Source organism: Clinocottus analis, unplaced genomic scaffold (assembly GCF_023055335.1).
Source record: "Clinocottus analis isolate CAN_PGR_092001 unplaced genomic scaffold, fCliAna1.0.p SCAF_17, whole genome shotgun sequence".
Taxonomy (NCBI): domain Eukaryota; kingdom Metazoa; phylum Chordata; class Actinopteri; order Perciformes; family Cottidae; genus Clinocottus; species Clinocottus analis.
In genome coordinates this window covers 11,405,706-11,426,158 of record NW_027175898.1, presented here as the reverse complement: position 1 = coordinate 11,426,158, position 20,453 = coordinate 11,405,706, and the positions used below count along the sequence as shown (strand labels likewise).

Sequence of the window (20,453 nt, the reverse complement as noted above, 5' to 3'; positions counted from 1 at the left end):
ATGTTGACGTTCACTGAGGATTATTTTAGTGTCTAGTATGGGAGACTTTGGATGTCTAATAGTTATTAGCAAACAAAGTAAACAGTGTATTGAGTTTCTGCTACAAGGAGAGCTGAATACAGTTTAATATGTATTTGATATATGAAATCAGGTGAAGTACTATTCACTTAAGTACAACTTTGAAACTGGCACTTTCCATCTCGTACATGTTTTTCGTACATGTTCCTCTCCAGAGTTATTTTATATTAGAAAATACATTAAATATTGTATTTTCTTAACTTTAAAACCCCAAATAGTTTGTTAGTTAGGTTGACAAACCTCCATCCAGACCAACTATTCAGCATGCTGCTTGAACACGTGGTGTCGTGAATGAAAGTAGATATCTGTATATGTTGGCTAATTTCGACACCTCAGTCTTCCACTGAGACTTTTTTGTCGAAATGAATTAGTTACTGAAAGGGAGAAAAAGTGGAGAACCACAAAAGGGAGATTTGGGGGAAACTTTTCAGTTATTAAAACTGTAAGAGTGACAAAACCAGAGAGCCTTGTTATGTTGTGACATTCCTCCCTGGGCTAAAGACCTAGAGGTCCCTTGATGCAGCTGCAAGGCTCAGCAGCATTATTGCCATAAAAGGCAGCTTGAGCTCTTTCCTGCATGTCCATCATCCACACAGCGTTGAATGTTGTACCAGAGGGCTGCAGCTTGGCAAAATCTGTAATAAAAAACATCCAAACGTAAGGCAAACATTTTCTGTTTGCATTTAAATACGCTGTATTTTGAGTTATTTTATTTATCTTTTTTCAAATCCTAAAGTGATATTGATCCTCATATAAATAACTGTTTTTTGGCAGATTGTTCTGAAAAGGTATTTCACTCTTTTATGCTCGTAGATAAATATTGTTTTTAGTAATATCCAACACCTGTAATCACTACTTGAGGTCCAGCATATGATTTAATATTCAACTAAATAATGCAATGTTATGGATTTCTCTAGTATAACCCCCCCAATTCTGGGAGGGATAGTAAGAATAATCACATGAACACCTGCTTGTTTTACTTGTCTTGAGTGGATTACAGAAGTGGAACATATGTTTTAAAATGTGTTGATGCTGAATACCTGACCAATGTACTGGTAATATATATATATATATATATATATATATATATATATATATATATATATATATATATATATATATATATATATATATATATATATATATTAAAACATGACTTGTGTCTCTCGAAAGAGGCTCTCTGGTCAACAGAAAAGATGTATGTGTGTGTGTGTGTGTGTGTGTGTGTGTGTGTGTGTGTGTGTGTGTGTGTGTGTGTGTGTGTGTGTGTGTGTGTGTGTGAGGTGACAGTGGGGCCAGTAGGGGACCAGAAAAGCTCCCAGTATGAAAGGAAAAGTGGGACTGGAGCAGTGACGTGATATGCTGCTGGAAAGAGGGAGGGAGAAGAGACGGCTGGACTCCATTAAGCCGAAGCCCGCAGGGAAACTGTTTGGGATACTTCACTTCTCCAGCGACTTCCTCGAGGATTTCTTTCTGTTTTGTATTGTCTGAAAAAGACGGTACACATGATTTAAAGCGGGGGAACTTGTTCTGCACCGTGTAGTCGACAGTTGTAGTGTTTTCTTTTCGTCTTTGTGAAGGTGAGTGCACAGATTTAAATGTTCGTCCTCAAAGCTGCTAGTTCGCCGCTATGAAATATGAACATGTTTTTTTTTTTTGTTGGACGTTGTCGTCGAGCCGCTTCTTGTACATTTAGCCCGCGCGTCAATTAACAACTCTTTCGCTAATGTGAGCGGGTTTGCTTTCTTTGAACCCACTTTCTGCTGGAACTTAATGCTTTAAGACCGACTGCTGAGTGAGCGTGTAGCCGAGGAGCTGCTGCTCGGACTCCGCTTACATGACCAGCCCCTCCGCCTATTTGTAAGAGTGGCTTTACCGTTATTTTTTTTTTATTTTTTTGAAAAGGTAAACCGGCACTTTTGCGGAGGTAATACCGACCGAAGGTCCTTAACTGGACTTTTAGCCGCGGGTCTTTGTGTGCCGTGTTTATTGATTAGTCTTCATCAGATCAGAATGACAGACAGTAATGTAACTTTTCTGGCAGTGACTTCACACAACAGGGCGCGTCTTGTTCCCGGCAACGAGCACGAGGATGATGATGTTCACCTTCATCCCGTTTCCAAGTCGTCCCATAATGGGAAAATGTGCCTTAGTGAGCGAACATATGTCATCTGCCGCCACTGTAGTGTTTTCATAACCGTATGCAAATGTTGGAGGAAGTACGTCATACTTGAATAGAGTAATAGCAGAATGAGGGAAACTATTACTCTATAAGTGACACGTTCTGCTTTCAAAATTGGACTGATCAGCAGCAAATATGTCAATGTAAAGAGTTAAAAACGTATTGGGGATGGTCAATATAAATACAATCTGTATTGATCTATCAATGGAAAATCTATTAGAAACACATTTTTTTCTCAAATCTAGTGTATTGTATCCCTTTCCAAATCAAAAAACTTAATTAAAACCAAATGTATTACCTATGATTTAGTTTTCTATCGTGATTGTAAAAGCCCTGTGTTGTTCAAACTTCTCCTTATAAGGCTGACTTTTTATTATACATCTGTATTCCCAGACCAAGGTGACATCCAGTAACCCTGATGCCATCAATATGACATCATCAGAGTGACTTTTTAAGACTTTTCAAAACTCTTCCAGACATTACACAACTGTTACAGGTTGAGTCATACCAAGCGTGAATCATCTACTGTCTTTGACCCTTTGTAAAAAGGATGCGACCACGGTATTGTGTAATGACAAAATGTCTGATGGCAGACACATCTTCTGTTGTCATAATGTCCACCCCTTGACCCTGTTTTAGTATTGTAAAGCATTGATTATTTTGTGTATAAGAACTGATTTTCCTAAGTGCTGTCTATGTGGTTCCCAAATCAATTCCCTTTATTTGCCATCGCTTAATTTGTCAAACTAACCATGTATTTTGAGCGTAAAATCTCCCACTGAAAAGCAACCACCAACTCCAGCTGTTAGGTACTTTTGAAGTGGAGTATTAATGTGTAGTTTCACTGGAGAAGAAGCATGTATTTAGAAATAAAAGTAAAGCTTTAGTATAGTACTGTGCTCAAGAACAATACTCAAGTAAATCTACTTGGTTCATTTACATTCCTCCAAAGTGCAAATGAGCAGAAATATCAGCCTTGGGTTGGCTCAAGACCTTGGGTGCACCGGCTTTGCACCACATGTATTCCTTTCCACAGGGTTAAAAGGTTTCTTTTCACTCCAGTGTGACAGCATTTCATCTGGACCTTCTCCCCTCTGGCAGGATGGCGCTGGACGGGATCCGGATGCCCGATGGCTGCTACGCCGACGGGACATGGGAACTGAAGATGCACGTCACCGACCTCCACAGGGACGTGTCGCTGAGAGTAACTGGGGAAATCCACATTGGCGGAGTCATGCTCAAACTCGTGGAGAAACTAGGTATGTGTGTATGCATGCACGGCCGCTGCTGCCGCCGTGCAGGGGCCAGAGAAGTTCAAAGATCTAAAGTGTAAAAATCAGGCTTGATCTTAGTTTTAATTATCTAATTTTCACACGATAGAAATGACGGCAGGTGTACTGTAAGTCTTCAGATTTAAGATTCATTCCATTTGCAATAGAGTGGATGTGGTTGGCAGTATAAGGCCCTTTTAATTTGACCTCATGACCCTTTAACTTGTGTCAATGACAGACTTGTGTTATCTGTTAATATTTGTTGGGCAGTAAATACCTCTTCTTTTTTTTTTCTTCTTCCAAATAGTTACCATTCTGAGTGGTCAGATTGTTCTCAGTAAATGCCACACTTCTATGCAAGTGTACAGACTGTTTCTCAATACCGGCTAAAGGAACAGACATTCTCCAACTTTGTCAAGTCTGGAAACTTAAAAGCATGCTTCCTGCCAGGAACACTAAAGGAAAGCATATGAAACTAGAGGTTGGGAACAAGCTGCATTATTGTCTTTGTAGATAAAAAGAAACCTGTTTTGTTCAAACGCATTTTCTAATTGTGTGGACGACAATAATGAGTAATTGTCTGTCTTAGACCTTTTGTTGAGTTTCCATGAGTTTGTGGACTTTCTTTTCAAGGGTTAATATTCCTCTTTGTTACCCTCCAGTGTATATGGGTCAGTAACCAAAGGTATAAAGAAACCATACACACCTCCCCCCCACTGTATCATGCACTGTTCTGTAGCTACAGTCACGCACTTGACAAGTTTTGGGTGAAAGTAAGCATAAGGGTCCTCTGTTCCAGCCTCTTGAACACTGCACTGTTTCATGGAGGCTGGAGAAAGTTCACTGGTGGCGGCCGCCGTGCGATTTGGGAGTGACAGTGTTGTGTGTTGATGGTGCTTGAACGCTCAGCATTCCTGCAGCGCGACAAGATTTTATTCCCTGACCATGGTCCCATTTTTAGCTCCCCTGTTAGAGCTCCACATAATTGAGGTCTTTGTTCTCTGTGGTCGTCTGTGCTGAGCAGCATCTATGCTCGGCGAGTGCAATGTTGCTTCCGCGTGTGGGACGACATGAATTCATTGGTCCTCCAACCGCCAACGTCACTCAAGGCCAGACCTTATCCATTGTTTGAGTTGTGTTTGCCCTTTTTGTTCAGTTCTGGTTGAAGGGTATGACCTTTCTGGACGCGATACCTTCTCCAAGAAGTCTTTCAGTGGTGGCTATTTGTATATTTGTTTGTTTAAGAAATCAATTTGGCTTCATGTGTTTTAAAATCGGCTCAGTTATAGTAACAAATTGACAATAGCATAACGTGAAGGACATTTTTCTATTGTTGTCCTCTGTCCTAGTTTCCTTTTCTTGAGGATGTAGCTATTTGCTGATGACCTTTATTTATCTTTTATGTATTCCGGCTGTTTGACAATAGTGTTGATTTGTTGAGTATGGTTGGCTGTTGTTGCACCAAAGTAAAATAACAGGACATGGGTTTGCATGGTTTTTCCATTGTCTTATCAAAATATAAATTGCTTACTGTAATTCCAGCTGTAGTTTCTGTTATTCAACTTTCCTCCAAAATACCGTACTACTACCACCTTTACTGCAGTTAAATTAGTTTACTGTAGTATGCCTGAAGGTAATCAAGCGTCTCACTGAGAAGCAGAGCTCACATCAAACTGCTTAGTGAGTGTTTGAGTGTGTCTTGGTGCTTCTTGACTGGTTTCACAAAGTGAGTGTGGGGACACTTCATTTGACTGCCATCTCCCTCCTGCCCTGAGTCAACACGTTGTTTTTCCGTTGTAATCATTAACCCGCCAACGTGGGTTTTCCACATGGCCACACACGGCAGGGAACTGTACACTATTTTGCATTTGGAATAAGCAATGATGTGTGTTCAGTAGCAGATAAAGTATACATTGACATTTAGATCACTTGGGACAGATTAATGAAGCTCTTGATTCAAATTTGTCCAAAGAAATAACACTGTAAACATGATTTTTCAGTGACCTTCTTGTAAAAACCAACAACAGGCTATGTATTATTGTTTCTGTGCAATCTGAGGTGAGAAGAAACAATCTGTGCAAATTACAGAGTTACGTTGAGGATTTAAGAAAATGGTAAACTGACAGATTTCTTTTGCCAGTGACCCGTCTCTAAACCGCCCAGCTTGCACCGGTAACAGTGCTGCCCGGTCCTCACTGAACACCTCTGAAGTGCTGTCGCATACCCGCTGTTTGCTTGGACGTGGTGGTTATACATAGACGCTGTATATGTGAAAATGCACATGCACGTTATACATGGTGCTGTGAGAAGGGACACGCGGATGCCACAGAGTGTTTGCCGGCAATGCGTCAGTCTCACATTGAAAGGACATCCTGGTGCAATGACAAATCTCTCTCTGTCCTTCCTCCCGCTCCAAAATGAAGGACCTTTTGTGATTCTGTAATTGCTTTCCATGAGGCTGACAGTGCTCTGCCTTTTTTCTTTTCTTCTTCTTTCTATCAAACATGCGTTGCTGTACGCAGAAGCAGTACGTGCTTGTGTGAGTCAGCTGTCCTCTGTACGATGGCCAGCGTTCTCATTAGTAGTATTTGTGCACACGTTTCCACACGCGAGCAGGGCCGTGCGGGTCGGTGGGTGTGTCTCGCCAACGTGTATCCTGCATCCATTTTTCAAGTCTTCCTGTGAGCTGCAGGTCTCTCGTCCACATTGCAGCTCAAATGGCCTTCGATAATGGATTAAATAGACAAATGCCAGGAAGGCACTTAGCTATTGATCACGGTAGCGAACGCTGCTTCCATTTCCCCTCCAAGAGAGCAGTATTTAAAGCCGGCTGATTCACCACCCCCTGCTCCCCCACTCTTGCGATCCTTTCATCCCTCCTTGCTTACAATCACTCCTGCTTTCTCAGACCGTTTTTCCTCTCTAAAAGCTAATATTGCCATTTAAATGGCAAAACAAATATTGCACAAACAACATTAGCTGGCGGGAGATTTATTGGATTTCAAGGGATTGTTCCCAAGTTACATTGCATTTAAATCGGGTAAACTGTGGTTTACAGTAAGTGCTTAAGCTATCAATGTTTCACACAATGCATTGTTGTTTTGCACACACTTGAGGTGGGATGGGCTTTGTTGTTGTGATAATGATGTACTCCATGCCCCTGGAGTCAAGGCAGATTTTCAAGCCTATAGATGGGAATAACACATTTCAGCTAATTGTGCAAACCACTGAAAAAGCAAGTCATCGAATGAGCAGCATGAGTATCTCGCAAACGGAAATGATTAGTGCTTGTGTTGTTACAGTTGCATTGCTGGAGATACCCTGGTTGCCTTGGCTCTGCTTTGACTTACAAAAAACAGCTGAGGGTATATGAACTGGATGGAGGAGAAAATGGGAGGGAAAAAGAGAGAGAGGGGAGGGGGGTTGTGGAGAGAGACGGGCCTGAGCTTTCTCGCTCCGTCTCTCTTTGCCGTTGTGACGTGAGCCACGCTGCTAAAATTCCATAAAAGTCTTCGATGAAGCAGGAAATGACTTCCAGTGTTTGGCATGTGGTTTTCTGGTCGCTGCCGTCATTGCTGGATTCTCTGCTGCCTGCTTCATCCACCCCCCCTTCCCTATGTCAACTCCCTCCTTTTTCCTTTCCCTCCGTCTCCCCCTTCCACTCTCATTCCAACTTCATCGAAATATATTTTATGGAAGATATATATTTAAAAATTTGTGTCCCACTTTTCTCGGCAGCCATTCCTTAGTGTTTGACACAATCCGCTCCTCCGGCCACGTAGCAAGACTTAATGATCAATAGGAAATGTTGAAGTACACATTGTTCCCCTTTCTCATGACTTCTGAACCAGGTTCGTCTGTGCTGACTGTTCAAATTTCCATAAATAGAACTTGAGCAAACTAATTGGTCCAGTGTGACTCTTGATAGTTCATGTGGTTGTTTCCAGTTAGAGGCCTGCAGTTTTTTGGCTGCCGTACTACCAGCCGGCCACAGAAAACTTTCCCTGCATGTCAGAGAAAATGTGTGATTTGTATTTGCGATGACCTACATATTCACATTGCAAGTGAATCGGCGAAAGTCATCCGCCCACATCCTCTTCTATTTGGTTCAAGCAAATCATGCAGGAAATGTAATTTTAAGGAACAATCCCTTTCTTTTTTTTCTTTTTCACCCCTGAGGCACCTCTTACGAAACAGAAAGATAAAGTTATAATGTTCAATAAGAGGTGACTTGATTTTCAAGATAATGCTGTCAGCTATTTGCGCTCCGTGTCCTTTTTGCAACGTCAAGATGCTGTCTCCTGGCGGTTGGGGTGACCAGAGGGAGCTTCGGTTTTGACAATGGAGCGCTGGTTTCATTAGGAAACAGACGTGATTTAACACAGGATGCTGAACTTCCTCTGGGCTTTTTTTATGCGCCTTCTCCCTTGTGCCTTACTTGCATTCCTGCCTTCCTGCCCTCTGTGTTTCTTTTAAGGATATGATTCTGTTGGGCTGAGGGGAAAGATGGTTCTTCAATGCCTACAGAAAGCGAGATGAAGAGCTGAGATACTGTAGTCACATCTGTCTTGATGCCGTGAACATCTCTTTACATTCAACATTACACACCAGGAGTGTGTGAAATTTCTTTGATGGATGTCTACAACCACTTTCCCTCTCCTTGTATCAGCTTGCCTTTAGACACAGTACAGATATGTCCCCCTGTGTCACGCGACTATTGATTGCGAATGTGGAGCCATCCAAAATGTCTGTCATTACCAACTGAGAAACGGCCTGGCAGCCTCTGTGATCATCCTGCTCTCTAATCTCTCAGGACAGGAAGTAGTTAGCCTAAGTAGCGGTCCTGCCCAGGCCAGAGCTTTCCTGTTTCACGAGCAAGATGCTACAGTAATTGTGCTGTTCTGTACCCGGCCTATACATTCGCATGCATCAGTGTTTCCCATATAGTTCATTTTAGCCGTCTATATATATATATATATATATATATATATATATATATATATATATATATATATATATATATATATATATATATATATATATATATATATATATTTAAAATTATGTTGATTATTTCTTCTGGTCAATATTTTACTTGGCTGTGCAAACAGTTGATTGAATGACATGTTAGTGAATATCACATGTGCTATCAGTTGGATTGGAAAAGCTACCTCCCTATGAGCAGTCCATGATGAATGTTTCAAAACTATGATGTCAGTGAAGGAAACCAGCTGTTGAAGTAACGCCGTGCTATCCTACCAAGTTAATTACTTGCAGATTGTTCAAGGAAAAGTTTTGGTTAAGACTGAAATAAATTTGACCTTGACAGTATTTTGATAAAGCCCCTCCATGAAGGGTCATGTGGGAACCGTATCAGCTGCTTGATGCTCCAAATATCACATGAGGATTCAAGGGCCTCAAGGAATTGAGCAGACAAACTCAAATTGGAAACGTTCAGTGTGATTATTCTGCTATGTTAGGGGGGAAAAAAAGGGAAAAAGTTAGATATTTCAATCACTCTTTTTCTACTTTCATGAAAGAACTGCTGTGCTTGTTCAGGTCGATGTAATTAATTGTGTTTGACTTTAAAACATCCAGAGGGAGAAACTTCCATGGCCCCTCTGGGAATCAGAAGCCTGTTGCTTTTTGCCCTTCTCGCCTTCCTGTAGTGGCAAGCTGCGCACTCGATCCCTTGGTCGGAAATGTTAGAGCAGCATGTTGTTGTAACACCACACACACCTGTGTGCTTATGGAGTAAACTGATATGACGTTTTTGTCCAAGATCTCAGCCCCCTTTTCATTCATTTAAACTTTTCCCCGCCTCGCAGTCAGTCCCTGTATTCTTCTTTTTACTGGGCAAAGCAGCAAGTGAGGTGTTCATTTTCATAACCAAGGGATGAGGCTTTATTTTTTGGGGCAGAGCTTTACTTTAAATGATTGCATCACAACTCTATCATTCTTAAAGTTTAAACATGGTTTAAACTTCCGGGTTATTTAAAGCTGGCATTGTTTCTCTCATTTCCTCCACAGCAGATGCATTTGTCTGAAGAGATGCACCCATTACATTTTCCTTTGCCAATTTCTGTTGAAGTTTGATCTGCCAATTCTGATTCTTCCTTTCCTTTCCAAGAACTATAAATTTAAAAGATAGGCTCCAGACTATTTTCCACAACTGTCTTGCAACTGTCTCTTCTAAATGTTGTCTTTTCACCTTGTTGTCATCTATCATGGTTATTTACACAAAACACACGCATCTTTCCTCAAAATTAAAAAAAAAAAAAACATTAGTGCAAATCATCAAACATTATGTCTTTGAATTGATATGTATATTATTTCTGACCAATAGTCATTGGTTTCTCCAAAGGGTTCGTAGAGAAATTCAGCGAGAAGCTGAGCTTCCTGTTCAACTCTCAGAAGCATCAGTGGGGCCTGGCAGGATGTGTTCATGGCTAAAAGGACAGATGAATATTGTCTATCTGCTTCATTGATCTTTGTCCCAGAATTTCTTTGTAACGTCATTATTCCACCGGTTCCCTGAACACTTAATTGTATAAAGCTGAATGAGGGCGGAGGGGACACTGTTTTGCTGTGTTTGTATTATGACACAAATGGATACAAACTATCTGTCTCTAAGGAGGTTTTTCTAATAGCCCTCCTGGCCTCTCCAAATGCATTAAAGCCTGGTGCCCTCTCTTCTTACTCTAACAGGCTGGATGTTCCCAGATTTCCTGTTAAGATTTCTGACTCCACTGATTCCACTCTGAGGAAATATCCTTATTGTCTTTTGCTGAGTATAAGGCATGATTCTGCCTCCATTACTTCACCTGTCGACCTCAGTTGTAGCAAAGCAAGCTAATCTCATCCTTTTTTGGACTTCTCACGTGAAGTCAGACCTGAATCATGACTCAACAAAGGTCGGGTATCGTCCCATTTCAGATGGAAAGCCTGATTGTTAACAGCGTAGTCCGAGCTCATCCTCTATTCTTAAGGCTATTCATAGATGACCACTTTTTGGATTTGTGTGTGTATCTGATGTCAAATATGCCTTCAACATAGTCTCTGAAAAACCGATGTAATCTAGATTTTGACTGGGTTTGTCTATCTGTATGTGGTGAAGAAGTAGTGGCAGTATAACACTTTCGAATGGAATCAATATCCAGCTGCCTCAATGTCCCCCGACTCTTTTTAAGCCAGCCATGACCTTAATGATCTCTCACTTATGTAAGCTGTGTATCACTGACATAGGCCACAACCTCAATGAACCGGTGTTTCTTGTTTCGGCAGCCTAAAACGCTTTAATGGCAGCACTAAGTGTCTCTTTGTCCAAATGATTTGTCAGGTAAAGTTTGACAGCTTGAAAGGGTTCAGGTGTGTTTTGCATATTTAATGACTGTGATAAATGGTTTGATTTACTATTGGCAGGAGACTGAGCTCAGCGGCAGAGACTGGGCGCACACTTCCGCAATAACGTAGTCGACCATCATGGGTTGGTGGATAAAGGTTACTGCTGAGCACGGAGCGTGTGGTGCCGATTAGCTAGCTGGAGCATGGAGCCTCCACTCGCATGATGGGAATTTAATGAAGTTTATCGCTAGTTTATCGCTTTAAGTGTATTGTTATTTTTTAATCAATACCCAGCCTTAGTTGTCAGTATTACACACTCTTGGTTGTGTACCAGACACACGTATGCATTCTGGGTTTAGTTTGTTATCTGTTTGAACATTCGTCACAAGACCAGATACGAGTTTGTCTGCTGCAGATCTTCCACTGTAATCCTGTGTGACTATCTTATGTCTGCCACACACATTTGTCATTATCTGTCGACACAAGCGAGTGAATGACTTAAAAAACTTGTACAGTAGATCTAATTTAAGGACGGTGTGTAACAGTTGCTTCCTGTATCTTTGCTGATTAATACTGACCTTCAGCTCGCCTCAGATGTGGAATATATTTAGAAGATGAAAGGTGTGTGTGTGTGTGTGTGTGCGTGTGTGCGTGTGTCTCTATCGCTTGAAAGACAAGGGGCGTGGGGACAGAATAGGAAAACCATGTTTTATGACCTCTGCAGGATATGAAAGCTGATACAGAGATTGTGTGTGACTGACAAACCTGCATCTCTGTCTTTGTTGTGTATGAAAACAAGTTGTCGCCTCGCACAACTGCCCCCACGGCGTCAGCCGGGAGTCACCAAGGAAACAGCATGACCAGCCTCACCCAGATGTAATGTTTTTATCAGCTGATGGCTGAAAATGACAAAGCCCTTGCACTGTGTGGCCTTGCTTATCACTGACGGCTTACAGCATGTGCAAAACATCTTCATGCTAACTGTGAAACACCTAAATCTCCTTCATCAATGACGCTAGAGATAAGCCTGCATTACTGCTTTGCTGGTTGAGGCCCAATGAATAGTAAATATGAGTTATTGAGTGCACATGCAACAGCAAGGATGTATTGCTTTCCTATCCAAAACCCAGTGCCAAGTTTCAATATTGTTTTTTTTAGCGCTTTAACTGATCATAAATGTGTATTCTACCTAAGTTGGCCTAATTACAGTTAACCAGTGCTGCATCTCAATTTAAGTTATTATACTTACACTTGATACTGTGAGTGCATTGATGTGTTTACACTGACAAGTATGTCAACACGTATGTGACTAAGATGGTGTACGTGTAATGGTCCGATAGTTGAGTATGGAACCATCACACCCTCAACGGCCGCTATCTTGGCTTCATAGCCAAAGGAAGAAAAAGGTGGCGATTCCAGCGTATTGTCCACCTCGTGTGAAACACAAGCAAATAAAAGTAAAATCACCAAAAAAGGCGGGTGACCATCAATCAATCAAACAAGAAGCAGTCATCTGCTCTGATCGTGCACAAAAGCTGTGTTTGATTTTATACGGCACCACCCTGACGAAATGTATGCACTAAGTACATAATGTACACAGTGTACTCCATGGAATACGCGGCACATTTCTATGTTCAGATTTTATTGAAATGGCATGCAGAATTCCCAAATTCGCAGAGTACAATGTTGTTCAGAAATGCATTTAAAAACAAATTAAATGCTGAAAAATAGCTTTCTGATGGAAAAATAAGTAGTTTTTACAGAATCATAAAACTGTGGCAGACAGCTGAGTCATGGGCTACTGAATCTGTGTGTGTGTGCAATGTCTTTCAGTACAAGTCTGTCGAGAGGCAGTCTTTCAATTTTATGCGATCAAATTGGAGCTGCATTTAAACTTACATTTTGACTCTCCTCCTCACACTTGCCCGCTATGTCATATTATTTTGTCCCCTCTTGTAGCTCCTCCCAAGTCCTCTGCTCGTCCTCCTCATCTCCCCCGTTTTGTCTTTCTCCTCGTCTCTTCTGTGGTCCCATCCCCTCCCCCTCACAGGCAGTCCTCCATAAACATAGCTGCCTCCTAATGTAAACACCACAGATACTCTGAGGAGGGGAGGTATTGAGAGAGCAAAGGGGAGTGATGGAGAGGGAAGGAGGAACAATTCAGTTTCCTGTATTCCAATTAAAGTCCTGCAAACTTGGTACTTTTGGCCTTCTATGTACCATGTGCATTGTGTTGTCTTTTAATTTATTATTTTTTAATATCCAGACAAGGGATTACGCTTATATTTCTCTCGCTGTGGTATATGGTGTTCAAAGCAAAGGAAGTGGTCGAGAGCTGCGGTGGTGATGGTGGTTTGTAGTTTGGCATAATTTATGGATTAATTTAGCTTGTTAAAGCACACACACGCACAATCGCACAGAACTAATGTAGTTAATGGATGGATAAGAACACCCCACACACACACGTGCGCACACACATCTCTGTATCATCTTTCACATCCTGCAGAGGTCATAAAACATGGTTTTCCTATTCTGTCCCCCCGCCCCTTGTCTTTCAAGCTCTCCGTGTGTGTGTGTGTGTGTGTGTGTGTGTGTGTGTGTGTGTGTGTGTGTGTGTGTGTGTGTGTGTGTGTGTGTGTGTGTGTGTGTGTGTGTGTGCACACACGCACACACACATCAGTTTACTGAGGGGCTGTGGGTCCACATTTCATGTACCCAATTACTTAGCCCTCCGCTCCTCTGGCTGCTGCATTACGTCAGGCTTGGCAGGCTGTATTTTTAGCTTGGAGATGCCATTGGCCCTCTCTCCTTCCCTCTTGGTAGATTGAGTTACCACCTTGTTGCTAAAAGAACCCAATGGACGCCACGCAAGCTGCCCTTGTCCAATCGCAACACATCGAACCACTGAGTGATGACACAAGCGAGCAGAAGGAAAGGCTGAGTCCATTAAGGTTTTGCTGGTGGGCGGGGACAAAGAAACGTTGGAGCAGGGGCTATGGAGAGCAGGTTGAGGCTAACTGGGACCAGCCAATGCGTGCATTCATGCCTTGCCACGGACTGTATGGTGGTCATGCATGCTGAGTGTGAGGACGTTTCTATAGAACGTGGTCTGTGGTGAAGACCGGAGTGCCAAATGTCGACGCTAGCTGTTCTACATTGCTCCCAGACACCAGAAATTACAAGGTTGTAAGAGGAAAAACTGTGAGCAGAGTTATGAAAATATAATTCAGTCCATGTAAAAATGTTCCTCTCCTTATACCCTCTCATTATTCCAGCCTTTTAATAGTTGCAGTGCACTTAAGGGAGCAGTCTGGTTGATGGTAGCAATGAAGTTGTGTCCCGCACAGCTGACGCATCAGAATGGAGCGATGACAGCTAGACCCCAATGCTGCTAGAGTAACTCACACAGGGTCTCAGAAAGAAAGCTTGGAATGTTTTCTCTCGAGTACCAAGTGTTTATCCGCGCAGTGGATGGTAAAACACCCAACAGCTTGACAAACAAGTCCTCCCCGGATCTATTCACACGGCCCTGGGCCTGCACAATGACATCTGCATTGAGATGCTGGTGGCCCACTCTTCTTTTTCAAATGTTCCTCCCCATTTTAATCACCAGTGTAATCTCTTCCTTATCCCAGTTTGCTTTACTCACATCACAGGGGTCTTGTTTCCTGGTTCTAAGCAGCCAATCCGCTAATCCCTTTCATTCAGCTTTTAGACGGGATCAGCAGGAGAGTGTCAACAATGCATATGGATGCCTCTATGTAAAGTTAAGGTCAGTGGAAACAATAGCAGCACAGGGAAACCGAGGGCCACTCAAGGTTTAGGTTACCATGACACCAGGCTGTTTGACAGACGGATGAGGTCAATGTAGACCAACGTTCAAGTTCCCCTTAACGTTTAACATTGTTACCATGTTCCTTTCACAATGAGTATTAGAAGCAGTACGCATGAGTGTTGGACTTTGATTGATATAATCCAAACCGCCATTACTCCTAACTGCTGCTCGCTCGCCATGTATCAGAGTAATTTTAATCCATTAGCAGCTGTGTCCTTCCTCCTGTTATACAAAGATGTAATGTGTTAGATAATGTGCTAGCAGCCTTGACTATAAAGTAGATGTGTTTCTTAATGAGGCTTTTGCCTTTTTCTACATCAGCAATGTTCAGGATTCATTTGCACTTTGTATGATTTGTGGACCTAAAGCGTGGATACTTTGGTTCATTCTTATTTTCTCAGCAATTTAGATACTGCTCGAACAATTAATTAGTCAACATAGTCAATAGGCCAGTTATTGAGAAATAACCGGAAGAAAATGACAGTTTAAGCCGCTCAGATGTGAGGATGTGCTGCTGTTCACTTTTCATCTCTTTGATTGTTAATAAAACAGAATAAATTAGCTAACAAGCTGATAAAAGCTAAAACAAAGTTAGATGTTCTGTATTTTTCTCAAAACAATGAATTGATTAATCATAAGTTGCGGCACATTGGTACTTAACATGATAAATGCAAGTATTGAGAGAGAGATAAAAGTCCTCACTCAGGGTATATGCCTTTTAATTTAACTCCTGCTGACACTGCAGTTGAAACCGTTTTAGAGCGACTGTTTTGATTAAAGAATGACTAAGCAAACCCACATCTGTGCCTGGACAGAGTGACTGTGTAAGGAGAGAGAGCAAGAGAGAGAGACCCAGACCCAGAGTGAGACAGAGGATATAGGAGAGCTGGAGAAGCGATGAAGTATGTGGGTGGAGGAAATGAGACCCCGCTTTGGGAAGTGCCTTTACTGGACTGATACTGAAGTCATGACACCACTACATATACACTAATGTCAACAATCATAGACTACTAAGGCTTTTACACTTGTACATAAAGTAACTAGAAAGTGAAGAGATACCTTTTTTGACCCGATTCACACACTTTAGCTTTTTTGCGAATGTATCAAATTAAAGTGATTCATAGATAAGAAATGAATGCAATTGAACTCTCACAGTCTCTTTGAGTGTGAGAGATTCTGCCTTTTCCACTTTTACCTCTCGCTTTGAAGTGATTGGCAGCTCAAACACAACTTCAGCCCATCGCAGCGCCGCTCGTGTCGAACCCAGAGCAAGGTGATCTGCAGAAACAGCTGCTTTGAGTTCCCCTAAATCCCTGCGGTTTTCACCTTCCCCTTGAAGTCAGACACACACACCATGAGACCACAGGTTGGTACCCATTGTTTCTGAGCCCCTGCGGAGCGAAAGCCTGGGAGCTATGTGGGGTTTTGGGTGGCTTGTGTCTGCTTTAGAGGGATCACAGTGTGACTTTTGAACAAAGAGGGAGGTATGAACCTGATATCCCCGCGGTGTCACACAAACAGCCACGTCTTTCACACACTCGGTCGTCTCCTCCCACTCACTTTGACTTTACCGCCCCAGTGCAAACCTTTTCTGTCCCCCCCCCTGCCACCCTTTAACCCCAAGTGTGACCTTCTGCCCTGGAGGGACATTTTGAGCTCAGATCAGTACAGTGTGATGGTTACAGACTGAGCGCTCTAGTTACACTTTCCATTTGCCAACAATATCTTAACCCCGCTGTCAATAGATAAATATGGCAACTAACTAGCCACGCTCTTTAGCAAAGAGACTGCTAGTAACTTCTGTTTTTTGCTGTGCTTTTTTTTTCTTCTTGCATTTCTGCAGTTATGACAAAAACTCACCCACTCTACATTTTTCTTTCCCTCCACAGATGTGAAGAAGGATTGGTCTGACCATGCTTTGTGGTGGGAGAAGAAGAAGACATGGCTGTTGAAAACCCACTGGACATTGGACAAGTACGGCATCCAAGCTGATGCCAGGCTGCTCTTTACGCCGCAGCACAAGCTGCTGCGCCTCCAGCTGCCCAACATGAAGCACATGAAGGTCAAGGTCAACTTCTCGGACCGCGTCTTCAAGGCGGTGTCCGACATCTGCAAAACTTTCAGTAAGTGGAGCTACTGACTCATTTACAAGACAGCTGGCAGAGAAATGTTCATTATGTGAGCCGCGAAGTGGAAAACGGTCATGAAGCAAATCTGAGATGAGGTGTGACCGATTGGCGAAGAGTTATGGGAACGAGTTTAGAAAAGTGGTCAAGTTTACTTGTCCCTACAGACGGTGCCCACCCTGCTGAACCAAAAAACATCTCCCAGAAAGACTATTTTTGAAAATGCTCTCCATCAAACGGAGCTAATCATGTCCTTCCTCACTTTGTTTTTGTCCCTGGCAATTTGTTGTGTTTATTAAACACAGTCTGAGCTCTGCATGCTGGAGTCCACCGTTGGCTCTGGAGTCATGTTCTTGGAACCTCGGCTCCATCGGTCTCCCAGTAATGTTTAGTAAACATAGATTATCAATCTGTCGCAGGTTTATAACACAGACACACACCAAAGCATACACTGCTCAATGTCTTGCTTACTTACTGTCTCCTCCACTAATATCATGTCCAAAATTAACTATCCCCCATGGTGGAAGTAATACCCAAGGGTCACTCGCACTCGATCAATATCTGCCATCCCTGGCACCACCATGTCCTGTCAGACGGGTCAGAGGTCACACACTGGACCCCCGTGACCTTTTCCTCTGCTCAGACCTCGCTATCTGCCCCTGCCTCCGGGGGGGCGTAGTGGAGAAACAACACGAAAATGCCAACTACCCGCCTGCAAATATTATATGTTTAGGGCTTTTATTGTGAAAGGTAAGACCGGAAGGAGTGGATCTGACACACACTGTCTTTCTCAAGGCTCAAAGGCGTAATGAAGTTTGTTCAGACTATTGGAGCCTCCGCATTGTTCTATAAAGGTAGGCACAACTCATTGATCTGTACAACATGATTAGTCAATGCCTTTATTCACGGTGTTTAGAAAAATTTATCTTGTTGCAGGGGGAAAAAAAAATAATGTTGCTTTTTTGCTTGCAAAATATTTAAGTTTCGTGTAAAAAAAAATAAATACAAAATCCAGTGAGGTTTTCAGGTTTGGAGAACCCTCACCAATATAACTCCTTCCTTCAGGAAGGGTCATAAGACACCTGTTGTGTCTTTGTCACTGGGCTGCGTTCAGCAGGCAGGATCAGGGGCGCCAGTGACAGCGCTGCTGCTTTCATTGGCCTCTACGGGTAGCACTACACCTTGTTTTTCATTTGGAAGGAATGGAGCTTTACATTTTTTCCATATGTCTATGGGGTCAGACGCAGTTTTATGAAATGAAGAGACCAAATGGCACATTTCATTTAGTGTAAATATACAAAGTTTTTGATATACTGTTTTTGAAAGCAGAGGCAGGCAAGCGGGGGAGAAGAAGGCGTGTAGCTTTTCGGGCCTAGTTAGGAATGTGTCCGCTGCTTCTGTAATAAATCTATTTCAGCTTCGTAGACATTTAGGACAAATTGCTTTTGGCTGACAGGGCGCATGGCAGGACGTCGCAATATGTTGTCACTGGCTGTTGTTTAACTGTGCATTATTTTGTCTAAAAAGCAAAACTTGTACTGACCAACAGTTGGAAAGTTCTTAACTAACTGTGGGTATGACTGCTGACTTCGCTGATGTACAGCTGCTCTGGCTTGGACGTATTTATTTTTTTTGTTATCTGGGCAACTTTTAGTTTTACAATTTCCTGTGCATATTTTCTGCTGACTCAATGTGAACTGCACAGTATAGCGACTCCATGGGGCAGGAAGGGACAAGGCCTGTCCAAATGGCCTTCGCTCCAGCCAGCAGAAAGGGAGGGGCAGATATACTGGAAGATAGAAACGGGGAGAGTAAGTCATTTGAGATGTTTTGTTTTGAGCGATGTGCAACCCCTGTTCCTTTTCCCATAATAATTTATCGGATTTCTTATTATTTTTTGCTGTTGTGTGTACAGTCAGATAGTCACACAGAAGCAATTTCCTGTTCCAAAAGAAGTTCAGTCCTCAGTATAGTGTTTGGCTGTTTTTATCCCCACCCTTTCCCGGGTTTTATTTGTATTTTGCTCCACAGTTTAATAGTTATGTTATGCCATAGTCAGCTTTTCAGTCTCTTTAGCGCAACTCAACCACTGGCAGGGACTGTGCCAAAGAGTAGAAAAGCATGGAAAATCAACAAAACACTCCAAGTTAAAAGTATCAAACCAATTATCGCCGCTGTACTTCTCCCATGTCCATAGCAGCTGTGTCCTGACACAGACACAGTCCATCTGGGCTGGCTGGGAACCTGGAGGACTCTGCAAAAGTTGATGTACTGACATGCATGAAAATCCCTCAGTTTCACTCCTGTTTTGACCCCTGATTTCAGTTGGCTGCTCTCACATCCTGTGCAGCACTACTCATTTGATAATGAAGCAAAGGCACTTGGGATTTTCCACTTTTAGTTGCAAAACAACAATGCTGAGAATTCTCTGAAACCAAAGTTGAGTGCTTTTTTGAAATTTTAAGATTCTCTCAGCTGTAGTGTTTTTGTGTTATAGTGCTAGCTGAAACTGTGTAAATATGCTGTAGGGATGTGATTATTTATTGATTAAGCTATTGAGCATTTTTTCAAGAGTGATATAAAATTGAGAAAAGCAGCAAATAACTAACTCAAATAATGAATAGATAATCAAAGGTTTACAACTGTTAACTAATAAGTTATTCATTGAAGTATCTTAGCGCTAAAATGCTCTATGAAATGGAAAAAAAGTCAGGCCTGTAGAAAGGGGAATAAAAGAATGACACTGAATGGACTTCTCTGGCTTTTGTTAAGGCAATTTTTTCCTAGTGAAGAGTCACAGTCAAGACATGAGCTTGTCCTGTCTAGACAACTTGGGTCACGTCCAACACATTAAATACACTAATACACCTCCTCCCTCTGACAGGACTCTACTCTTCCTGTGAGCCTGCACACACAATGTACTCCTCACACATGACCCTGGACCTGGGGGCCTGAGGCAAAAGGCCCACTTCAGGATGAACCACTTAAGCTCTGAGTTTTTTTAGTAAACACTTGTTTGCTACCATGTGTGGGAAAACTGAGGCACACTACCATTCTCTGGAATATGCCAGTGGCAGCAACAATACTGTAACTTTTTCTTATTCGTCAGCACCTAAACGTTACAATGAGTCAAAAATCTGTCTCGAGAAATTGATGAGCAGGCAGGAAAGGAAAGTGATTGAGAGACGGTTTGTCGAAATAGTGCGACATTAAGACCGCAGGAGGATGAGTTTGCAGGAGGCTGTTGACCGTTGAGAGGGCGTATTGCAGAGAGGTGTTTCGTCTTTGTCCTCCAGAAAGCTTTTTAGATTTGTGTGGGACTGTCGCTCCATCGTTTTGGTCCAACAGATTTATGGCACATCAACCTGCGGTCTGCTGGACTGGCCCGAGTGAGCAGGCCTCTGTTGTCATAACACAGGAGAAGGGCAGTTTCTCCTCAACTCCAACCCCGGAAATAAAGTGCATTATTATCTTTTTTCAGTGGCCGTCTAGCTCATTTTTAGCTGCCTGTCTGAACGATGAGGACACTAAGCAGCTGAGGGCTGTTAATGTTTCTGTTTTTTCTTTTGTAGGAGCAAAAGTGATCTATTGGTGTTCCTCGTGATGCCACTCAGTCA

At 42.4% G+C, this 20,453-nt stretch overlaps 1 protein-coding gene across 4 annotated transcripts in view; it reads left to right on the top strand.

The window, feature by feature from the left end:
• The first annotated feature begins 1,475 nt into the window (after positions 1 to 1,475).
• The window catches only part of fermt2 (FERM domain containing kindlin 2), a 37,990-nt gene continuing 19,012 nt past the window's right edge, over positions 1,476 to 20,453 (top strand). For all 4 annotated transcript variants that reach the window (XM_068581000.1, XM_068580999.1, XM_068580998.1 and 1 more), the window contains exons 1-3: positions 1,476 to 1,658; positions 3,362 to 3,519; positions 16,600 to 16,833. In XM_068581000.1, the coding sequence (XP_068437101.1) occupies positions 3,363 to 3,519; positions 16,600 to 16,833 (391 nt within the window). In that variant the 5' untranslated portion in view covers positions 1,476 to 1,658; position 3,362. The remainder of the gene's footprint in view (positions 1,659 to 3,361; positions 3,520 to 16,599; positions 16,834 to 20,453) is intronic.